The following is a 22,201-nucleotide window of genomic DNA, read 5'->3' on the forward strand; positions in this document are numbered from 1 at the left end:
GTCATGACTCCTTCCCGCTGTTCAACCAAGCGAAAGAACTTCCCCAGTGTCAACCCTGTAACCACCTCTCAACAGTTTAAAAGTCTCAATCATATCACCCCTCCTTCTTCTATCCACCAAACTCTGCAGTCCAGACTCCCTCAGCCGATCCTCATAACTAACATTGTACAGTCCCAACACCATCTTTGTTATGTGCCTTTGTACCCTTTCCACAGTTAATTTATCCCCTCAAATCCTGGAGACCAGATCTGAGAACAATAGTCTAAGTGTGGTCTGATCAGAGTCCTATACAACAGAATGATAACCATTTTATCTCTGCAGGTCAGTATCCTTCTCATTATTGCAGCAATCCTCTGCGTTACCTTCACTACCTTTGCAATATGTCCCCTAAATTTCAGGTTTCTATCAATCATCAAACCCAGATCTCTTATCTCTCCCACTTCCTCCAGTTTAACTCCTCCCATAGAGTATGCAGCGTCCCAAACCTCAAGACCTTACATTTTGCTGCATTAAATCAACACCTCCCCCCATTCATCTGCCCATCTATCTAGCTTATTCAAATCCTCTTGCAGGACTACCACATGTGCACTATTACTAATAACCCTTCCCAGCTTCGCATCATCCGCAAACAACCGAATATCCCCTTGCAATCCATGGACGATGTCATTGATATAAAGGATAAACAATATAGGTCCCAGTACTGAGCCCTGTGAAACCCCACTTGTAACCTTCTGCCTCTTTGATATTGCTCCACCATACACAACTCTCTGATACCTATCGGACAGCCAATCCTGAATCCGGTTGACCAATCTGACATCCAGACCCATATGCTGCAACTTGAATATCAGCTTATCACCCTGTCAAATGCCTTTGCTAAGTCCACGAAAATGGCAGTATATGCCTTTCCCTCATCTAATGCTCTTGTAACTTTATCATAAAAGGCTAGCATATTGTTAAAACAAGAGCACCACTTCACAAATCCATGTTGACTCTCATTGATAACATTACCCTCATCTGCCCAATGCTGTATATGGTCCCTCACTACTTTCTCCAAGATCTTACTAACTACTGATGACACACAAACTGGCCTATAATTAGACACTTCCAGTCTGCTACCGCCCTTATGCAATGTCACTATCTTACCTTCCTTCCATTCCATGGCCACCTTTCCGCAGCCAGACTTTCATTGAAAAGCCAGGTCAAGGGCACTGTCAGTTCCATAGCACGTTCTTTCAAAACTCGTAGTGAAATACCATCCAGTCCCACAGCTTTACTTACATCCAGAGTACTCAGTATGTGGAACACACTCTCCTCCTGCACCTCTAAACCTCGAACCTGCTCTATCCCTCTAGTATTCAAATCGGCTCCTCCAGGGTGAAATACTTCAATAAAGTGTTCATTGAACAATTCCACTATGTCCTCTGCATCAGTCACTCTATTCCCATTTTTATCCCACAATGTAATTCTTCCACAGTCATTTCTCCTCCTACTGGCCACATAGCTAAAAAATTCCCTACGATTTTCCTTGAATCTAAGGGCCAATCTTTTCTCATATTCCAGTTTCGTCTTCCTTACCATACTAGTCACTCTTCTGGCATGTGTCTTATATTCTTCATGCATCTTCTCTTCACATGTCTCCTTATATCTCTTCCATAGCCTCTTTTTTGCATGTAGCTCCTGTTTAATATTGTTTGTCATCCACTTTACTTCATATTGTGTTCTCTTCTTCACTCGTGGAATACAGCTTAACATTGCTGCTAACAAATATTCCTTCACAATTTCCCAAGCACTAATGATATTCCGGCCTTCCAATTCCTCCCTCCACGAAACTTCCCCAAGTTGACGTCTAAGACTATTATAATCACCTGCTTTATAATTCCACATACGTTCCTGTCTCTTTGATACTCCTGCATGTCTATTCATTTTCCAAGTCAAAACCATATGGTCACTCTCTCTCAAACTGGTGGGAGAGATGTCATCTCAGTTATTATCAGCTCTTCTGATACTATAACCAAATCCAAAACTCTTGAACTTCTTGTTCCCTCTATTACATGTTGCCTAAGACATTTGTCCCTCAATAATTCTAGAAATTCCACTTCCTTATTGCTACATGCATCTTCCTATCCCCAATTTATACTATTGTAGTTAAAATCTCCCATAACAATCATTCTTTTTGCACTTGCCAATCTCAAATGTCTGAACATCTCCTGGTCCCCCCGCCCTCTGTGCTCCTGGGTCTGTACAACACCCCACTAAATATCCTGTCTTGCCCACCTCCACCTCACACCATATGCTTTCAAAATCATTAGTGTCACAGCCTTCCAAAGCCTCCACTCTTAGAGGACATAGGGCGTCACTTATCATAAGCAGTACTCCACCACCACGCTTTCCTTCCTATCCTGCCGAAAAATGCTGTACCCAGTAACTTCTATTCCTGTTATTACATCCTCTTCTGTCAACCACGTCTCTGTGAGCCCAATAATCTTTGGCCAGGCAGATGCTATCAGTGCCACCAATTCCTTTCCCTTATTCCGAATACTCCTGGCATTGGTATAAAGCATAAAAATGTCATTGTTTCTATACCCAGCATTATCCACTCTAGACTCCACTGGGCTCAGCATTACCTGATGCCGTCCCCCTTCTCCCAAGTACCCATTCCAACAAGAACCCCTGCTACCATCCACACTGGGACACACTGACTCATTCAGAACAGCAATATGTCCTTCTTCATTCAAATGCAGGCGGTCTCTCGCAAACAATTCCTCTCTGCTCAAACGCACACCAAGCATCCACATATTCGAATCCTCCTCTCTTCTGACACATTCTCGCTATTATGCCATTCAATATCACCGCTCTTCTGCTCAGCTCAACATTATCATACCTAGGCAACACACGCGCTATCTTTCCTCTCTGTGTCTTCTTTTGTACAGCCTCAAGCAAGAATCTCATATCTCCTGCTGCCCTATTTACACCACCACTCAAGTCATTCGTTCCCACCATCACAATTATTTCATCCCACCTTTCACCTCTCTTAATTGTCAGAGCCACACTTTCTATCGTTCCTCCTGGCAAACACTCCTCACCGCGGATCATTGAGTCCTCATACGTTACACCTCTTACCACCATATTCCTCGATTGCTCCCATGCATCCCTCACTCTCTCTCTCTCTCTTGTAACAGTTTCTCTCTGTGCTCCCCCATTACCTGCCTTCCTGACATCACTCTATCTCTAGTCCCTGTGCTCCCTTGCATTCCTCTCATTTCTTCTCTCCTGCCGTTTCCATTCTTTCCTCTTCTATCATTCCTATATCAGACACTCATTTCCTCTCTTCCACTTATCCTATTCTCACCTCTTCTATCATTCATACAACTCTCTCTCATTCCATCTTTTCTACTGTTCCCATTCTCTCCTCTTCTATCACTCCCAAAACTCTCTCTCTTATTCCCTCTCTTATACTGTTCCTATTCTCTCTTCTTCTGCCATTCCCATAACTCTCTCAATCCCTCTCCTCTCCTCTTCTCCAATTCCCATAACTCTCTCTCACTCCTCTTCTGATTCGCCTATTGCATTCACTTAATTTCATCTTTCACACTTCTCATCTCATTCCCCAGACATTCCACCTGCTCTTTCAGCTCATTCCGCGACAACTAACTTCTCCTAAAACTTCAGAATCATTCAACCTTTCCATACTCCCCACTCTTATTATTTTATTCATATTTCTCTTGCCCTCTATCATACCCGTCATTTCTCTATGTGGAGAATCTCCCGTCTCTGACTCAATGAGGTCAGTTATAGTCTCAACGAGGTCAGTTATGGTCATTTTTAAATCACCAAGTTCCTCCCATTGCCTGCATTTTGCACATATACGTTTTCCCCCTTCTTTCTCCTGAGACATATACAATTGCCGGGACGCATACATTCCACAAGTCCCACATGCTACAAAATCCTGTATGATATCGGGCAAAATTATTATTATGGGCAGCTCCAAGGAGTCCTTAGACTCATCGAGGTGACCATCGAGGGAGGCCCAACATCATGTCAAGAATAACTATTCAACATTCACAGAGTATCTATCATACTTCACCTTGAATTCATTTACAGTCACGGCATCCACAACAGACTCTGGCAGCTTATTCCACTCATTTACCACTCTCCAAGTAAAAAACCTAGCTCTAACACCCTTGCTAACCACACTAAAATGGAGTCCTTAAATGGGGGAGGGGGGGAACTTGGCGATACGCCATTTGTAATTTTAACTGCCGCCGCCATTATTTAAAATAGTGTCGCTAATTAGTGGAAAAAAAAAAAAAAACGCTAAATAAGTACAAACAATTTTAAACAGAACATTTAAGTACACTAGATATAAATAAATAAATAAAATGAAATAACTAAATAATGAAAACTTATCCTTCGTCTTGTCTTCCACCGTTGCATTCAATTCCGACCATATCTTCTCGGTAACCAAAATACACAATATCGTGACAACTAACTTCAAAAAACAACAACTGACGGACACTCATATTCCCTCAGTACTACAAAAACATGAGGTTTCTGTTCACTTTCATCTCCACACAAAGTAAATCCGAATTCCAAATATGAACTGTTATATTTCCTACTGTATTTTTTCTTTGAACTGCTTGTTTCTTCTTCGTTAATAGTATCAGATTTACTCGCCGTTACAACACTTGTATCACAATTAGGGTTAGCATCACCTGTTTCATTTGCCCTTCTTTTCAAAGTCCTAGTTCTAAGCCACTTTTCTATTATTAAAAAACGTTTCCCAAAAATATATAATACTGGGGTTAACTCAGGACACATTTTGTCCAAGTATCAATTAGCACGTCTCAAGATATACTGAGCCTTGGTTGAAGGAGGAAAACCTTCAATAATAAAAATCAATAAACAACAAGCCATTGGTTGAAATGTGGATAACACATGTTCACTTCAAATCTGACAAAACAGCAAGCGAAGGTGGAAGCAATAAAACTATATTATTGTTCACACCCCTCTTTTATTATTGTCATTCTGCCTCTACAAATTTAGCGGCAAAATGACGAATAATAAAAAGGATGACGTGAACAACAATATAGTTTTACTGCTTCCGCCTTTGAACATTCTGACAATATTTGTTGTTGTTTTTTTTTAAGTCTCCATTTGATTTCAATAATTTTTACTTACTTATCCAATTTTAATTTGGTTAGATAATTAATATATATATATTTATTTAATTAATTTAAGTCTGCCTGCGGACCACCTGTCCCATCGTCATGAACCACAGGTTGAGAAACACTGACATAGGCAACTAAATCCAGGAAGGTAGCTGATGCAAATTCAGCTATAATACAAGGGTACACTCTGCTCCATTATTATTCATTATTTATATGAATGACATTGTTAAAGAAAGTGGTATTAAACCTAATACAGAATCTGGGATATCAAAGTTCTTCACTTTATGAGATGATGTACTCCTAAACAAATCCAGTACAAGTCACAAGATTTTTTAACTAAATTAAATAACAGCTATAATAAATTTGGAATAAAAATTAGCAATAAAAAGAGGGAAGAGTATGAAAACAGGAAGGAAAACAACTTCAACTACAATCTCAATGGAGAACCTATAAACAAGTAAAATATGTAAAATAGGTAAAACAATTTTTAGTGAAGATGACAAATTAAATATTGAGATAGACAATCAAGCAAAGCTGATATGGTAAGATCATAAGATTTATATAAAATAAGAGAAAAATTAGCAAAATACTGAACTAGCAGTATACAAAACAGAATTCAAACCAAATTTAACTATGGATCAGGGAGCTGAGTTAAAAATAAAACACTTGACCAAATACTACAGACCAGAAATATGAGATAGTTATAAGTAAAATTATGCATCAAAAACATAATCATAATAAAAATGAAGATATTAGGAATGAACTTGATATTGTCAAAATTGAATAATGTGTGAGCAGAGATAATCTGAAGTGGTATGGTCACTTAAACCAAATGGGAGAGGGAAAGTTAACAAAACAGATTTTTGATGCCCGGAGCAGGAAAAACTCCCAGAGGAACACCAAGAACTAGATGGCTTGATGAAGTTGGAATCCTATAAGACAGAAATATCAGATCTGACAATACCGGAGTGCTAATAAGTGATAGTTGAACTTGGAGGAAACTAATATAAATTTAATTACGTAGTACTATCACAGTATTCTGTATACCGCTTGAGAATACATATCATGAAATTGATGATGAACCTCTTCACTGTAATCCAGTAATACTCTCCCATCCAGGTCCAATACCCTCTCACCTTGAGTCCTCTCCATCACATGCTGCCTCAAAACACACAGTTGGTTTTTGCTATGGGCCTGGGGGTACCAGGGATGATCTGGAAGACATTCATCAGCAAATTAGTACAAGTGATTATTACAGGAGGACTTCAACTATGAAGATATAAACTGGAAGGAAGCAAGATCACATGGCAAGAAGGAAATGGAATTTATACACCTACTAAGAGATAATTACTTGAGGGCAGCATGTGCTGCAGGTGACTCAGGGTGAAAGAGTACTGGACCTGGTCACAGGACTGGAAGAACTATTCATAACCAAGGTGGCCACATTGCTTGCATGTGGCAAAAGAAATTGTGCGGTCTTGACTTGGGAGATCATAAAACATGAAGAATAGTCTGTGAAGAAGAGATGAAACTACAAGGCAGGTGATTATGACATGCTAAGGAAGTGGCTTGAATCTGTGCCACGGCATAAAAATCCTGCAAGGGAAGAATGTAAGTAGCGCATGGGAGATAGTTAAGGAACATCTAGAGAAATCAATATTAAATTATGCTGTGGAGGGTATATAATGAGAAAGGTGACCAACAAACTCATGAACAGTATAAAGGTCAGGAATAAAGGTGACCAGCATGGTAAGGAAGGCAAAATCACATTATGAGAGGAAACAGCCAAACAGGCCAAAGGAAAGCCCAAAGAGTTCTTTTGCTATGTGGCAATTAAGAGGAAGAATGACTATGGAAGAATAACTTTAATGAGTGCTGATGATGACAAGGTGACAGAAGCAGATAAAACAGTTGAGTTACTGAGTGAAGACTTTGCAAGGGTATATCATCAAAGTGAGGTTACTGCTGTGACATATATAACAGAGACTGATATGGAAACAGAGGTAGATGAATTGGAGGTTCTTAGGACGCTGCAGAAACAATGTAAATACAGCAGTGGGATATTAGATGAGATATCAGCTTGGGTTTTGCAATGTGCAAGGAAACTGGCAATGTTTCTGAGTAGGTTCTTTAATTTAATTCCCTTGCATAAGCGAGGTTCTAAGACTGCAACAGCAAATTATAGACTAATCAGTATCACAGTAAAAATTGATCAAAAAGAGGATTCAAGAATGAATAGATAAGAATATGATACTGTATGATGGGCAAAAATGGCCATGTTAAGCTGGTTATGCCTTAATAATTTACTAACTTTTTATAATAGCTGAGTTGGATAAAGGAAATGGCCACACAATGATTCTGATGGATTTTGCAAAAGCATATGACAGAATACCACATAGAACTTTGTTACACAAATCACAACAAATGGAGATAGATATGACACTGGTTATGTGGATAGGAGGTTGGCTGTGGGTCAGATATCAAAAAGTAGTTTATGGAGGAGTAGCCAACAGGCAAAAGCAGGTGACTAGTGATGTGCTGCAAGGTTCAGTGCTAGAACCACTGCTGTTTAATTTGTATATAAATGATATAAGAAATAACCTGTAAGGAAATGTTCAGTTGTTTGCTAATGATGCCAAAATAGGTAGAGTAATTGTTAATCAAGGTGATGTGGGGAGCTTGCAGGATGATTTAAATATGCTGTCAGGATGAGCAAAAGATAATGGGTATCAGTTTAATGTGGAGAAATGTAAATTTATGCATTTTGGGAAAAATAGATTATTAGCTGTGTACCACACTGATGGAAATGTACTCCAGGAAATAGATGAAGCTATAGGCTTAGGGATAGTGATAGACAGAGAGTTAAAGTTTAGAAGATATATTGATAAGGTTGCTCATAATATTATTTTGCTATTGAAGAACAAACTAACAAGAAGAGATAACGAAGTTGTTAATCCTCTTTATAAGTCTCTTGGGTTTCTTGAGAAGAGGACGCATTGGGGATGATTCTTACCAAGATGGTAAGTTTTCTGTTGAATGTCCCCTATGAGAATAGATTGAAAGTGTATGAACTGCAGAAGTTGGTTAATAAGAGAAAAAGAGGGGATACGATTGAAACATTTAAGTTACTTAAAGGATTTTTTAGGATTGATGTACAGGAAATGTTTCAGTACTATGGCTAGAAGGGGCAGAACAAGAGGTTATCCTTGGAAGTTTAATAATCATCATCATCAAATTCCTACCATGTACCCTCAAAGGGGCGAACAGGATATGACAGTAATACATGAAAAATTTACATCATCACTAACTTCCTATGTACAATTTTCCTCCAAATCAGCCTCCAATATTATCAGATCTTATATTTCTATCTTCTAAGGCACTTTTTACCATATCAATACTATATCTTGGTCTTCCCTGGGTCTTTTTCCTAACAATCTGGCAGAGAACGCTTGTTTTGCTAATATTTCCTCTCCCATTCAGTTTAAGTGACCGTACCACCTGAGATTAGCTCTGCTAACGCATTCCTGATTGCTAACAATGTCAAGTTCTTTCCTAATATCCTCGTTTTTAATATGATTAAATTTAATATTGCCATTGATGGCATCTGTTTATGCCCCTAATCTTTCTCACAACTCTCATATATCCAGGCTCTAGTCTTTGGTCAAGTGTTTGACTTCTGACCTAGCTCTCAGATCCACAAGTTAAAATTGGTTTGAACACTGTCTTGTATATATAGCTAATTTAGTGTTTTGACTAATTTCTCTCTTATTCCATATAAATTTATTCAGTTGACTTCCTACCATACCAGCTTTGTTAATTCTGTTGTTCAGAGAATCTTTCAGACTTCTAGCGAATTTATTTAGAAGTATAACATCATCCGCATAAATCAAAGAGTCGAGATCAACATCTCCAATTTTGTTATCAGGTTTAATACCACTTTCCATACAGATAATGAATAACAGAGGGGGATAATCTCTGGCAGAATCAATCAATGTTTTCTTCAGAGTTTGCCACTGAATCTCCAAAGTTTGATTCCTCTTCTCAAACTCTTTCATTTTTTCTTCAATAATCTTTGTGTATTTTAGTCTACAGTTCACATCTGAGAGCTGCTCAACTTTTATTCGCTTTAAAACTTTCTTACATGTTATTCTTTTCAATATGAAATTCAATTTTATCCTGCTCAAGACTAAATAGTGATCACTTCCAATTTCAAATCCTCTGTACACTCTGGTGTCCTGCACCAGGGAGAAAACATCACTATCAACAATAACATAGTCAATGAGACTTTTCTTATTCCTAGCCTCTTCTCTCCATGTAAATTTGTGCACATATTTATGTTGGAACATGGTGTTAGTAATAACCAGTCCATGTCCTGAGCAGAAATCCAACAGGTATTTGCCATTATTATTAGCTTTGCTCTTTTCTCCAAATTTTCCCAAAATATTTTTGTATGTCTCACAATCATTTCCTACTCTGCTATTTAGATCCCCAACAAGGACCAACTTTTCCTATTTCATTGTGTCAGTTGCTTTTTCTAAAGCCTCAAAAAATTCCTCCACTTCTACTTTAGTAGAACCTTCTGTGGGACTATGGGCACAAATAAGTCTCATTGTCCAGTTCCCCATTCTCATATTTGCCCACATTACTCTACTTGAGACGCACTGCCATTCAAGAAGATTAGCCTCATATTTTGTGGTGAATACTATGGCTACTGCTTCTTTGCCTTGATTGTCATTGCCCGAATATAACATTTTGTATTTATTGCTCAGAAAGATCTCACCAGTTTTTGTCTTTTTTTGTTTCAGTCACCCCTATTATGTCGATCTGGTACTTATCTAATTCCTCAGCTAGCTCCATTTCTTTGCCATTCAGGCTTCTTATGTTGACAGTACCGATCTTTAACTCTGGTGATGTTGAGTTGGGGTGTGTTTTCAGGTTTGTTCCAGTAGCTGACTTTTCGCTGTTCACCCTGGTTCCCTGGCAAAAACAACAGGGGCCCTTGTTTAACCGGCCGACGCCCCAGCCGGCATGAAATTTTGTCATGTTGTACCATCATTTTTTATTTATTTTTTTAAGAATACAATTTGATCGGCTAAATCCCAAATTGCTAGCCCATCCTCATTCGTTCAGTATCCAAGTAGATACCCAACAGGATGCACCACGAGAAGGTGAGGATTGGACATTAGGTCAGAAGCCCTGGTCGGTTCTCTGCATTCCTTTAATGGCTATGTGGAGGTCTCCTCTCAGTTATACAGCTTTGACCCTTAAGGCTATGTGGAGGTCTCCTCTCAGTTATACCGCTTTGATCCCTATTCTGAATTTCCATAAATCACAGATAAATATGTTGGTATGACATATTCAAATGTAATGAAGCAAGTGATTACTCTGTTAAACGCAAACCATGTTGATTTTATTAAGGAACCTCAATTAAATTAGAATGTAATAAGTATCATAAAAGAGGTAGCAAAGAAATTATGGAATACCATACCCACATTACTGGTATTACCAAGACAAAGAAAGTAAGAATTGATGTTTCTTAAAATGTTTAAATTGTTAATATCCACAATCCTCTGTAGAAGGTTATTCCATATACAGTCATACCCCAAAGTTACGCAATAGGTGGGACCAACAAAACGCATAAGTCGAATTCGCATAACTCGGGTATAATTTTGCATACAAACATACAAAATATTAATTAATTGGGACCAAAGGTTTACAAAAACACCTATATTTTTTAAGAAATATAATCATAATTGTAGTTTTTCATACATAAAAAAAAAGAAAGTTATTTCGATGTCGATGGTTTCATAAAACCTAATAGATTCGTCTGACGGCATAATGTCTATTTCTTGTCACACAAAATTTCTTCATAGCAAGCTAATGATTTTTTATTCCTTGCCTTGTGGCTACAATTCATTCCTCGTTAGAATCTATGTCCTCCAAAATCTGTAAACCTTTCTTTTATGATTGTTCTTACTGTGGATTCCTGTAGAACGAACTTCTTTGCTAGCTCACAAATTTTCATTCCGCCTTCAAAATCCTTAATAATGTTGAGTTTTATTTCCAAAGTCAATGTTTTTTCTTTTCTTGCTAGCTGTAGAAGAATTGGACTTGCTTCCTTTGGACAACATTATTGTTTTAGCTCATAACGCAGACATTAAGTTTGCCATGCTCTGACATTTTTTCTGAGAAATAGAATCCTAGTATGCCAAACCTAGATAGTAAGTTAATCTAGATAGATTCCCTAAACAACCAGAACATCTAACCAACCTATACAAAGTTCATGAGGGGAATCTTGTGTTGCAGTAGTTTCATTAGACCACAATGGTGCCAACTAATCTCTACATGTTGATGGTATCCTTTCACTTATGTTTTGTTTATATCATCAGTACCAAGTAAATTTTCAAGAAATTCTATTTTTAATACAGGCAGCTCTCGGTTTATGACGGTTCAATTTATGCTGATTCACAATAATGCCAGATTACTTTCTTAACTGTAGTGTGGTCCGGCTGAGAAAAGACGTTAGCAGGCACTCTAGTGTTTGAGTGTTAACGAGCCACTACGACGAATATGTATCAAACCTAGTATTACTGTTGAATCTACCTAATTGTTCTATTTAATTTTTTACATACATACGTATTTAAATTGATAAAGTAGGTAATTACATACCATGTCTGATAAAAGAAGTGCAGAAAAGTTAGCAGAACTTGGTGTTAAGAAGATGCGGAAATCAATGACACATGAAAAGACGATGGAGGCGATTCGAAGAATGGAAGTTGAGCAGACACGTGCTAATGCCTGTAGAAGTATGAACTTACCTCCATCGACTGTTACTACAATTATGAAAAATGCAGATAGAATAGTCTGCGCAACAATCTACGGCAGTACTAAATACAAAACATGTAAGTTATAGCAGGGATAAACTGTATGAAAAAATGGAAAAATTATTATCATTATAGGTGGATGACTTAAATCAGAAAAACATTCCTCTGATGCAGACTGTTATAACTGAGAAAGCAAAAACAATTTTTGAGGATCTTAAAATGACAGATGGAGACAAAAAAAAACATTTTTAGGAAGCAAAGGTTGGTTCATGAGATTTAAGTCTTGAAGTAAGTGCCATAGTGTCAAATTGTGTGGTGAAGTGGCAAATGCAGATGTTGCAGCAGCGGCTGCTTTTCCTAAAGAATTTCAAGACTGTGTAGAACAAGGAAGTTATCCTCCTCCTGGTCTCATTTTTAATGTTGATGAGACTGGGCTCTACTGGAAAAAATTACCATCAAGCACCTTCATTTCCTGTGAAGAACATTCCAGGTTTTAAAGCTGCAAAAGATAAACTTAGGTTTTGGTGGTGCAAATGTCTCTGGAACTGTGAAGCTTAAACCAATGTTGGTGTACCATTCACAGACACATGTGTCTGTGCAAACCACTTGGCCAACCAGGCAGGTGATAGTTGCAATATTGCCATGCAATACATTTTGACTTAGGATTAAATAAACTTGAATGAAACGCTAATAAAGTTAAACAACTCAGTACATGTAGCAAAGATTCTGTATTTCGCTGACCTCAGTCACCATTTCAAATTAATGATTCCATAACGGCTAATATTTGTATTTCCTTTAGATGCTATCTTTCTGAAAATTTTTCATATTGCTCCTCTAAAATCCAAATCAACAGTATAGCAAATTTGTCTATATTCTTAAGGGACATCTCTGGTGTAGAAACACTGATTATTCCTGTGATTAAATATTAAAACATAATGATATATGCCGACCTGGTTGGCCGAGTGGTTAGCATATTTGCTCTCCAGTCAAAAGGTTGTGGGTTCAAATCCAGGCATGGGCATGGTTGTTTGTGACTGCCTGTGAAAACACTAGTGGTGGTGGTGGTGGTGATGGTGGGCAATAGATGGCATTGGTGTAGATGATGATGGTAGTTGCAGTTCAGTGTAGTTGATGGATTGAGTGGTAGAGACAGAGTTGTAGAGTAGGTGCTCTCCCTTGATGAGTCTTTGGACTCCTTGGAGGTGTCATGTAATAATAATAAAAATAATAAATATATTCAGTCATATTAAAAAAGTGATAACATAAAAGACATTTTTAGACATACTTTAGAGAAGATCTTCGTGTCCTTGATTTGTTGATTTTAAAATTTTTGGGAAATAATTTTGGTAGAATAACGTTGATAAATATAAACTCATAACCTGAACTCTTAAAAGGATAATAAATTACAAAAGGAAACAATCTCACAAGAATAATAATTTACAAGAGGAATTTAAAAGCTTAAAGTGGATTAAAAAAAAAAACATTGAAAGTTTTTACCAGAAGGGAATAAAAATATATGGAAAGTTTTTCTAAAAAAGATAGAGTAATGCATAGTGAGTGACATAATGAACTTCAATGAAGAATGAATTAACAAAAAATATAAACATTATGGGCTGTTTCAACTGGGAGTCATTTCCAGAGGAGTGAGGGAAAATAATGAAAGATGAAGTTTGTACTAAGTTTACTTTTATGGTTGCATCAAATTTTTTAGTGGTCGCTCAGTGGAGGAAATCTCGGATTTGAATATGGTGGGGCTTCCAAGTCTCTGAGATCACATAGGGGCAATGGACGTTTATGGAATAAATGTCCTGTGTAAGTTGTCTTCGCAGTTGCAATGACAAGAAAATTTGTATACCACATTGTGGTATTCTATTATTTCACTGGATGAGTGAAATTTGGTAGGTTTTAAAAGAGTGGCCAGTATGTGATTCATAGTGAAAACTATTTTATAATCTATGTGCTTAAAAATATTTAGACACTTTATAAGCATTTTGGATATATGGTAATTTATTATTTTATGTGTTGGAAAATTTTCTTTAGTTGTAGGACTGGTTAACTGATTGCTGTCTGATTGATTTGTATAATTTAATAAATGAACAGGTTAATTTTGGTTTTTGAAAATCTGTGTTAATTTTTTAATTTGTTTATTAAGGTAACTATTTTGGTTATTACTAACACCATGTTCCAACATAAAAATGTGCACAAATTCACATGGAGAGAAGAGGCTAGGAATAAGAAAAGTCTCATTGACTATGTTATTGTTGATAGTGATGTTTTCTCCCTGGTGCAGGACACCAGAGTGTACAGAGGATTTGAAATTGGAAGTGATCACTATTTAGTCTTGAGCAGGATAAAACTGAATTTCATATTGAAAAGAATAACATGTAAGAAAGTTTTAAAGCGAATAAAAGTTGAGCAGCTCTCAGATGTAAACTGTAGACTAAAATACAGAAATATTATTGAAAAGAAAATGAAAGAGTTTGAGAACAGGAATCAAACCTTGGAGATTCAGTGGCTAACTCTGAAGGAAACATTGATTGATTCTGCCAGAGAGGCATGTGGTGAGGTTGTGTGCAAAGATAAAAAAATCAGAACTCCCTGGTGGACACAGGAAGTTAAAGAGGCAGTGAAGGAAAAGAAGAAAGCATATCAAAAGTTCCTGGCAAATAAGTCAGCTTTTACTCTTACAGAATACAGAGACAAATGTAAGAAAGCTAAACAGTGTGTAAAACTAGCTAAACAAAAGTCATGGGAGGACTTTGGCAAGAATATAGAAAATAAATATCAAGAAGGTGGCAAAATATTCTGGAGGTTGTTGAAGAAGCTTAGGAATGGAGGAAAGAGTGCTGTAAAAGGAATTAGAGATGATAAAGGTGAAATGAAAACAGGAGAAAAAGATATCCTTGAAGTATGGAGTAATTATTTTGAAAAACTGCTAAATGAAACAAGCAGTGATGACAGCACAGTGATAAAAAACACTGACCAGGCATGCAGTCAGGAATACATATCCTTACTTGAAGTAGAAAAAGCCATCAAAGGCTTGAAATGTGGAAAGGCAGCAGGAGTAGATGATATTCGACCAGAAATGCTGAAGTATGGTGGTATAAGAGTCTTACAGTGGCTGCACTGCATAGTTCAGAAAGCCTGGACAGAGGGACGAATTCCCGATGATTGGAGTAGAGCTCTCATAGTACCCATATATAAAAAGGGAAATAAAACTGAATGTGAGAATTACAGATGTATTTCCCTACTGAGTGTTCCTGGCAAGATCTATGCAAGTATACTTGAGAAACGGTTGAGAAGAAATGTGGAAGAAAAGCTTGGTGAAGAACAAGCTGGATTCAGGCCAAATAGAGGCTGTCAGGATCAGATCTTCACTTTACGACAAATAGTCCAGAAAGCATGGGAATATAACAAAGATCTGTATTTAAGTTTTGTCGATTTGGAAAAGGCATATGACAAGGTGCCAAGAGAGAAGCTATTCAATACGCTGCAGTTATATGGTGTCAATGGGGCATTATATCAAGCAATACTTAGTCTTTATTTGAGTTGTGAGTCAGCAGTTAGAATTGAAGGAAGTACAGGAAGATGGTTTAATGTTAAATCTGGTGTGAGACAAGGATGTACATTATCCCCTCTGTTATTCATTATCTATATGGATCACATTATGAAGGAATGTGGTATTAAACCTGATATCAAAATTGGAGATGTTAATGTCAGCTCTTTGCTTTATGCGGATGATGTTATACTTCTAAATAAATCCGCTACAAGTCTGCAAGATTCTCTGACTAAATTGAATAGCTGTTGTAATAGATATGGTATGAAGGTCAGCAATAAAAAGACAAAGACAATGAAAATAGGCAGAATCATTGAAAATGTCAACTGTGTTGTGAATGGAGAACCTGTGGAACAAGTAAAACATTTCAGCTACTTAGGCACAATTTTTACTGAAGATGGTAAACTAAATATAGAAATAGACAACAGAATCAGCAAAGCTGGTATCGTGGGAAGTCAACTGAATAAATTCATATGGAATAAGAAAGAAATTAGTCGGAACACTAAATTAGCTGTATACAAGACTGTGTTCAAACCAATTTTAACTTATGGATCTGAGAGCTGGGTCAGAAGTAAAACACTTGACCAAAGACTAGAGACCGCAGATATGAGAGTCCTGAGAAAGATTAGAGGCGTGAACAGATGGCATCAATGGCAATATCATATTAAAAATGAGGATATTAGGAAAGAACTTGACATTGTCAGCATCCAGGAATGTGTTAGCAGAGCTAATCTCAGATGGTATGGTCACTTAAATAGAATGGGAGAGGAAAGATTAGCAAAACAAGTGTTCTCTGCCAGGTTCGCAGGAAAACGACCCAGAGGAAGACCAAGATATAGGTGGATTGATACGGTACAAAGTGCCTTAGACGATAGAAATATAAGATCTGATAATGTTGGAGTCTTGACAAGTAACAGACTGATTTGGAGGAAAATTGTAGATAGGAAGTTAGTAATGATGTAATTTTTTCATGTAGTACTGTCATATCCTGTACACCCCTTGAGGGTACATGGCAGGAATTTGATGATGATGATGATGATGAGGTAACTATTTTTGGAAGAAAATTTATATGCATTTATAAATTGCGAGAGAATAACTGATTTTTTAATGGAGTGTGAATGATAGGGGTTGAAGTGCAGGTAGTTCCCAATATGTGTGGGTGTATGGAATATTTTTGTGTCTACATGGTCATTGCATTTAATTAACGTTAAATTAAGAAAATTTGTGGATTTTTCAGGTTCTGATTCTATGGGGAATTTTAGTCTATTACTAAAGTCGTTAATTGAGGTTTGTACATACAATCACAAACTGGCTCCATTTAAAACTCACCAACTTTCACTCATACAGAGAAATACTGGAATACCACAATCTGATATATAAATTTCCTTCTCAATGCAACTACGAAACTTATACAGTCTCAATGATCAGATTGCTATGGTCGTGGCTACAAGAACATTTTTGTGACTGTAACATTCCCAAATATATAAGCAATAAGAACAAAAACCAGAACAATAAAAAATCAAATACCAGTAAAACTGAAATTGTGGTCAACGTGTTTGAACAGAACCACATTATCCAAATAAAAAAAACTACCATACTTGGCCTTCAAAATAACAAAACCACATTAAGAATTTCAGAAACCATAGCTATAAGATGTGACAGAAATTCCACAAACCATACATGATCTCAGAGAATTAGAAAGTCCACCACATTCAAATAAATCCAAGATTTATGCTAATAAACGACACCTAAAAGTTTGATGCAACCAAAAAATTAACTTAGCAAAAACTTCACCTTTCGTTATTTTCCTTCACTTCTCTGAAGACCCCAGTTGAAATGGCCCATACACCATAATTTTTATATTTTTTGTTTGTTTATTTTTCATGGAAGTTCATTATTTCACACAGTGTGTATTCCTCTATTTTAAAAAAACTTTCCATATATTTTTATCGTTATTTTATTCCCGTCAGGTAAAAAATTTCCCCGTTTTTTTAATCTACTTAAGCTTTTAAACTGCTTTCGTAAGTTATTTATTCTTGTGAGTTTGTTTCCTTTTGTAATTTATTATCCTTTTCAAGAGTTCAGATTATGAGTTTATATTTATCAACATTGTTCTATCAAAATTATTTCCCAAAAATTTTTAAATCAACAAATCAAGTACACGAAACTCTTCTTTAAGGGGCTATGTCTAAAAACATCTTTTATGTTATCGTTTTTTTTAATACATGGCTAAATATATATCGTTTATGTTTTATATATAATCACAGGAATAACCAGTGTTTCTAGACTAGGGTGCCCCTTGGGAATATAGGCAAATTTTCTATATTGTATTGATTTGTATTTTCTTCTTTTCACCAAAGTGAAAAAAATATTTAGTTTCATCAGATCATATGACAAATACAATATATGAAATAAACAATAAAAAACGTAGTGGAAAAACAGATGTAAACATGCTGCTAGAGAAATGAATAAATTACAAGTCTTACCCATGTATGAATTAAAAAAAAAAAAAAAGTGAAAGAAATAATTCATAACAGCTATTAAATTTTATATCAACCACAAAAATGTTACAAAAGTTGCTAGCTGTGCAAAGTTTTCAATAATAATTGTCTCAAAAAAACCTCACTAACCTGGCAGCTCGTAAATACATCATGAGATCACAGTCAGGAACACCAGGTGTCCATCGAAGTTCTTCCAGTGTTTCACACCTTTCTGGCATTTCGTGAGGTAAAATGTTTGGTCGATACTCGGGTAGGCGCGCCTGATGGCTAGGCCCAACCCGTATTTCACCCTGTGTACTCGCCAGCCTGCGTGTTTCTGGATTATACCCCAGCACGTAAAAAAATGTATCCTGTTTTGGATGAAAATCTTTGGCTGCGAAGATATCAGTAAAATGTAGAACTTTGCACCTTCCTCTATTAGATAAAAAAAGATAAATATTCTTAAATTTGATTCATAAAATTAACTAATATAAATTTAAAAGAATAAGACATTTTTAGAACTAAAATTGCGTCCTTAGTTAAACAAATCAAAGAAATATAATGTAGCATTATTGAAGCGTAAGTGTTAATTCATGAAATAACAGCCAACAGATTTTTTGAAGAGTGAAGGTACATGCTTCAAAGTAACCATTTCCAAAGTCTTTGTGTGTGTGTGCGTGCGCGCGTGCACATAATACATATATATATATAGAGAGAGAGAGAGAGAGAATAAAAGGCATTAATTGATTTTTGATGATATATCCCTCAAACACCACAAGAGCCTATAGCAAACAGATGCAAGTAAGAAAAATAGGCCTTCTCATAATATTCTACGCCTAAAGATAAGACTCTCAGATCACTCACAACTGAATCAGTACAATGTTTTAGATATTATTACTTAAAAAGAATAGCTGGGCTGTTTTCCAATGTCAATCGAATAGTTAAATCAATTTGGAACAACTTAGAGGAAAGCCTGTGTAAGACGTAACTCAGATGAATCCCAGAAACATGCTCTGAAAAAGAATAATTATCCGTGGAGATGGCAGTAAAGGTTGTTTACCTTATCTTCAGCAAGTGAGTAGAATCTTGTTTGTCAATCCTGAGTCATGTTGAGCAGTCCTCTCTTATTATTATTAATATCTGCAGGTTCACTTTCAAAGCACTTTTCTTATTCAAGAGCAATATTTTAAAACCAATAAATTCAAGTTTCTCATATTTTCATCCTCCAGACAAGGTTCCTGCTATTTTCTCAGCATCCAAACTCAGACATCTGAAATAAAGACCCCCAATAACTTAGGACTGCCTTTAACACAATACCCAGTTTAATCCGCTAATAAAAAATCTTATTATAACTGTTTAATGGATGCCATTTCTGAAATTAGCTATATCATAGATATACTAAGCAATGCTCCTTTCTGCTCTAGTCAACTTTTTTTAGCCACCAGGCTAAAAGCTAACTGAGATTACTCATTCCTATTGAGAAGCAAAAGAAATGAAAGAACACTTGAAACATTAAACTACCCCAAAGACCTTATAATTTCTAATTTATAATAATTACAGCTTCTATTTTATTATCAAAAAATTTTAAATTATAAGATACAATTACCTTTGTACCTTATTTTCTTTTGGGAAAAAAATTTTAAAAAAAGCACACCAATGTAACAATCATTTATAATGAAGGTTTATTTTCTTGACCATATGAATTAGTATAATAATATTTGGTTTACAGATCAAGTATTGATAAAATTTATTAACTCTGCCAACTAGTTTCGCCACACTTTAACTGTTGGCATCTTCAGGGCACTGACATATAAGCTTAAAACAATCTCACAATTATGAGTAACTGTAAAACTGACAAGAATAACTACAAATAAAATAGCATCTAACGTGAGTGAAACAAGTATCACGTGTACAAGATTAGCTAGCTGTTGCTAAGGGACTTCCTGTAGTTTGTGTTGAAGTTCATTTCTTGTATTTTTAGAGATCTAATTAGTGTTTTCCATATCTCTGGTAGTATTAAACCTTTGATTTCTGTTAAGGTTAACAGTAGAACGAGCAACTGTGGCTGCTTCTTTGAAAATTCTTGAATGGTAGTTTTCCTCTATGTAGGGGGAGCAGCTTTTGTTTCATTCAATGACATGGTTAGTTGTAGAGAAATGAGACAATAGGCCAGAAATGTCCTGTCTGTTGTTTTTTTATGTAGCCAATGCTCCTTTTGCCCCTGATTTTGGGGCTTCTTGAAGTCTGTCCGATGTAACTTGAGCCACATGAGCATGGAATATTATAAACACCAGCATATTTATAGAAAGGATGGTTGTTTTTTGGAGATCTTAGTAGTTTACGAATAGTTTCTATTGGTTTGAATGTTGCTCTTCTTTTGTGTGGTTTGAGGAGGCTGGACAGCTTGTTGGAGATGCCAGAGTAAATTTAATCATTCGATTAAATTTAGTCTGGAATTTGAAAGAGACAAACAACTACCGTTTTTAGACATCTTAATAAAAAAAAATTGATGGCAGCATAAATCTATCGGTTTACAGGAAACCGACCAACAGGACGCTACCTACATTTCAGCTCCTCTCACCACATCTCACATAAACTCAGCATTGTACACATGTTAAAGAAAAGAGCTATTAGCATCACAACAGACGAGACCCTTCAAGATGAGTTAACATTAATTTCTAACAATCTGTACTTGAACAGCTATCCAAGATAGGCTAGTCAATAAAATCCTTTTCTCTGAATCACCACAAAGGGAACAAGAAGATATTCAATATATAAAAACTATTGCAATTCCGTATGTAAGTGGCATCTCCAACAAGCTCACCAGCCTCCTCAAACCGCACAAAATAAGAGTAACATTCAAACCAATAGAAACTATTCGTAAACTACTAAGATCTCCAAAAAACAACCATCCTTTCTATAAATATGCTGGTGTTTATAATATTCCATGCTCATGTGGCTCAAGTTACATCGGACAGACTTCAAGAAGCCCCAAAATCAGGGGCAAAAGGAGCATTGGCTACATAAAAAAACAACAGACAGGACATTTCTGGCCTATCATCTCATTTCTCTACAACTAACCATGTCATTGAATGGAACAAAAGCTGCCCCCCCCTATACAGAGGAAAACTACCATTCAAGAATTTTCAAAGAAGCAGCCACAGTCGCTCGTTCTACTGTTAACCTTAACAGAAATCAAGGTTTAATACTACCAGAGATATGGAAAATGCTAATTAGATCTCTAAAAATATAAGAAATGAACTTCAACACAAACTACAGGAAGTCCCTTAGCAACAGCTAGCTAATCTTGTACACGTGATACTTGTTTCACTCACGTTCGATGCTACTTTATTTGTAATTATTCTTGCCAGTTTTACAGTTACTCATAATTGTGAGATTGTTTTAAGCCTATATGTCAGTGCCCTGAAGATGCCAACAGTTAAAGTGTGGCGAAACCAGTTGGTAGAGTTAATAAATTTTATCAATACTTGATCTGTAAACCAAATATTATTATACTAGTAGTCATTTATATTTTTTTTGTGTGTGTGTGTAAAGGAAGGAAGGAAGGGGTTGTTTAGCATACTACTAAAATTGCAGACAATTCTTATTTAAACTGTTTATAAGAAAATTAACAACACTTTATTTTGCTATGGAAGCAATGTACTAATACATTTTTTTTTCCATAAAAACCAATAGTAAAAGTAAAGTTACTTCAATAGCCATATAATAAAAAAAAAACTAGCATTAATTATATTCTTTCCAAATATGCAGTATTTCCTACATCATGGAACAAGATTATTATTTTTATTATTATTTGACACCTCCAGAGAGTCCAAAGACTCATCGAGGGAGGATTCATCTACAACTCTGTCTCCACCACTGAATCCACCAACTGACCCCAACTACACCAATGCCATCTATTGCTGACCACCACAAATAGTATTTCCACAGACAATCACAAACATCCATATGCCCACGGCAGGATTCGAAACTGTAGCCCTTTGGCTGGAGAGCGGATATGCTAACCACTTGGCCAGCCAGGCTGGTGATCTTTTCAAAATTAAATTTATTCACAATGGCCTATCCTTTTTCTAAATAAAGTGTGGATGAACCAAAAAAGCATCAATTTGGTACCAATAAAACATTAAAATTGAGTATTATTATGATCCAGCC

The 22,201-nt window shown here is 36.3% G+C and overlaps 1 protein-coding gene across 5 annotated transcripts in view; it reads right to left on the reverse strand.

Annotated features, from left to right (window-relative positions):
- Gug (arginine-glutamic acid dipeptide repeats grunge) overlaps positions 1–22,201 on the reverse strand; it is a 565,908-nt gene that overhangs the window by 237,851 nt on the left and 305,856 nt on the right. For all 5 annotated transcript variants that reach the window (XM_090408198.1, XM_090408202.1, XM_090408199.1 and 2 more), the window contains one exon: positions 18,179–18,463. In XM_090408198.1, coding sequence (XP_090264324.1) covers positions 18,179–18,463 — 285 coding nt within the window. The remainder of the gene's footprint in view (positions 1–18,178; positions 18,464–22,201) is intronic.

This window comes from Typopeltis vanoorti, chromosome 18 (assembly GCF_054136105.1).
Source record: "Typopeltis vanoorti isolate ZY-2024b chromosome 18, IOZ_Tvanoo_1.0, whole genome shotgun sequence".
NCBI lineage: Eukaryota > Metazoa > Arthropoda > Arachnida > Uropygi > Thelyphonidae > Typopeltis > Typopeltis vanoorti.